At 60.6% G+C, this 2,855-nt stretch overlaps 1 protein-coding gene across 1 annotated transcript; it reads right to left on the minus strand.

Annotated features, from left to right (window-relative positions):
* Nucleotides 1-223: 223 nt before the first annotated feature.
* VOLCADRAFT_60296 (uncharacterized protein) lies at nt 224-674 on the minus strand (the record flags this gene model as incomplete). The annotated part of the gene is made up of 2 exons (XM_002950425.1): nt 224-361; nt 507-674. The coding sequence occupies 2 exons, from the start codon at nt 672-674 to the stop codon at nt 224-226; spliced, it is 306 nt and encodes a 101-aa protein (XP_002950471.1).
* Nucleotides 675-2,855: the final 2,181 nt, after the last annotated feature.

The raw sequence follows: 2,855 nt of genomic DNA on the forward strand, positions 1-2,855 counted from the left end.
CCACCCACCAACCACCACCCACCGCCCACCTACCACCCACCGCCCACCGCACCCCCAGCATCGTCAAGTTGTGGAAGGACGGACGGGTGAGTGGGTGAGTGAGTGAGTGGGTGGGACCCCCGGTGCCATCATTCGCATCCCACCTTCCCGCCACTTCAGGGCAGCCCCACCACGAAGCCAACATTCAGAGAGAGAGAGAGAGGCACACGGAGGGAAACACCGCTCACCGCGCCGCGCAAGTGGCCGCCGCCCTCAGCGCCCCCTCCGTGAACCGCACCCCGTGGTGCTGCTGGTAGCGGGGGGCCAGACCCCGCAGCCAGGACACCACCTCGGCCTCCCCGGGCTCCTCCACAAGCACACTCTGCGGGGCAGGGAGGGAGCGAGAGAAGGGGGGGGGGAGGGGAGGGCATCAAGCGTACGTGTTGAAACCTTGGATGCGTAAAAATAGTCAAGCAGTCTAAGGGGGTCTAAGAAGCCAACTGTACGGCGGCGGCATGCCGTATCACCTGGAAGCGGCGTGCGAATGCGGGGTCCGACTCCACGTGTTTGCGGTACTCGTCCAGGGTGGTGGCGCCAATGCAGCGAAGCGACCCACGGGCCAGTGCGGGCTTGAGGATGTTGGCGGCGTCCAGACCGCCCTCCGCACTTCCGGCACCCACTGAACGAACATACATACATACATACATACATACATACATACATACATACATACATACATACATACATACATACATACATACATACATACATACATACATACATACATGTATGGGTGTATAATGACGACCTGATCGTTAGACTGCAACCTGATTGCTACCATGGACATCGGCCGCACACGGCCGCAGTTGCCAAACTAATTGCCAACCTATTCATCTCAGAAATGGTAGGATAGAAATGGCGAACGGAATGGCTCAGAGGAAACGGCCGCGGACTACCGCGCCGAGGACGCTTGGAAATGGCGGCACGAGAAAACCGACAGAGCTTCCAAACGCTGGCAGAGCAAACGCAGCTCCAAAGCGGATTAACGCCTTTAACGTAGTAACGCTGGACGGCCACAAATACAGCTCGGTGCTGGAGTTGGAAACCATTGACCTCGTCGTCCATTGGCCAGCGAGGTCCGACCGGAATGACTTAATGGCTCAGATATATGGACCATTAGGAACAGCTATTCGGTCGACGCTGGGGCAGCATTTCAGCTCTACCGAGTTCACATGGTGGGGCGGCCCACGCATTGAGAAGCGGCTCTTATACGCAGCTGGGGCTGAGAACAACATCGCGATGGAATTTTCCATAATGGTGCCAAAAGGTGGATTAGCGCATTTGTTCGAAGCCTACGGTGAACGCATTCGCGTTAGTGGGGTGCAACTATGCCCCAACGAGGACCCCATCGAGGTGGAGCTGCAGATCAAAAATTGGCATAAAGTCTTGCCGGTACAGTGGGAGATTAAGGGAGTCCCCACCAAACTCAGCGTCCACGGGGTCGCTGAGTTCCTCGCCAGGGCATACAGCACCAGCCATCAGCCCCGCACAGCGACGGAATTTATCTACCTGATCCCCACGGCCATGGCCGACACCTGGCAGCTCACCCTGCCCCGGGATCACCGGGGCTTGCCATGTGAGATGCCTTATGAGTACTACGGGTGGTTGGGCGAGCAGCACCAGGTCGGCTGTTTAAAGGCCGCCAAGCTGTCACCCAACCTCGAGGTGAACCCCTACCTTATGCCCCGCTGTCCACCACCCCGGGAGGAGCTTCGCAAGCAGCAGCGGAGGCAACGAGAGGCGGCGGGGCACCACACCCAGCAAACCCGCCCAGCAGACCCTTCACCGCCAATGCCACCCATGGCAGCATTCAGCGGCCCCACCCGCCCGGCAACCTACCCTGGCCCCCCGGGACAGACCGTGGAGCCGCAGGTGTCAGGGTTACAGGCGGCGGCAACTGAGGGAAATGCAGCGGAGATGGTTTACCCCCCGGGCCCCCCCCCCACCTCCAATGCCAATGCCACTTCGGGCCCCAAGGGAACACAGCGGCGGCAGAGGAACCGGAGGCAGCGGTAATATTGACAACCCCTCGAGCAGTGGGGGACCGCGAAGCAGTACCCCTGCTTGCATCACCGTCCTGAACAACGGGAGCGTCCAAGGCGACAGCTGCAGGGGTACGGAGCCCACTGGCAGCAGGGCCGAGGCCTACAATGGTGGACCAGCTTTGCCAACTGGACCCGGTAGCAGCAGAGTCAGGTAGGGGTTTACCTCGAGGTTGGGTGACAGCTTGGCGGCCTTTAAACAGCCGACCTGGTGCTGCTCGCCCAACCACCCGACCACCCGTAGTACTCATACGGCATCTCACATGGCAAGCCCCGGTGATCACGGGGCAGGGTGAGCTGCCAGGTGTCGGCCATGGCCGTGGGGATCAGGTAGAGAAATTCCGTCGCTGTGCGAGGCTGATGGCTGGTGCTGTAGGCCCTGGCGAGGAACTCAGCGACCCCGTGGACGCTGAGTTCACAGAAATTGCTGGCGTCGCCACAGTAACGTAGACCAAGCGCCCGAGTGCCAGAGACGTAACGCAGCACACCCAGAGCGAGCCCCATGTGCGCTTTGGTGGGGGCGGACATGTGCCGCGCCAGCATGCTCAGAGCGTGTGCGATGTCTGGGCGTGTGCTGGTAGCGAGGTAGTTTAGTTCTCCCACCAGCGCGCGGTAGCCACTGCTGTCCGTCAATATCGGCTGGGTGTCACTGGCTGGCAGAACCCGTGTACCCTGGGGTAGCGGGGTGGCACGTGGCTTGGCGTTCTCCAGGCTGTGGCGCTGAAGCAGCTGCTCCACGTAACACTGCTGCGTGAGCATGATGCTGCGGTTGCG

This window comes from Volvox carteri (genome assembly GCF_000143455.1).
Source record: "Volvox carteri f. nagariensis unplaced genomic scaffold VOLCAscaffold_18, whole genome shotgun sequence".
Taxonomy (NCBI): Eukaryota; Viridiplantae; Chlorophyta; class Chlorophyceae; order Chlamydomonadales; family Volvocaceae; genus Volvox; species Volvox carteri.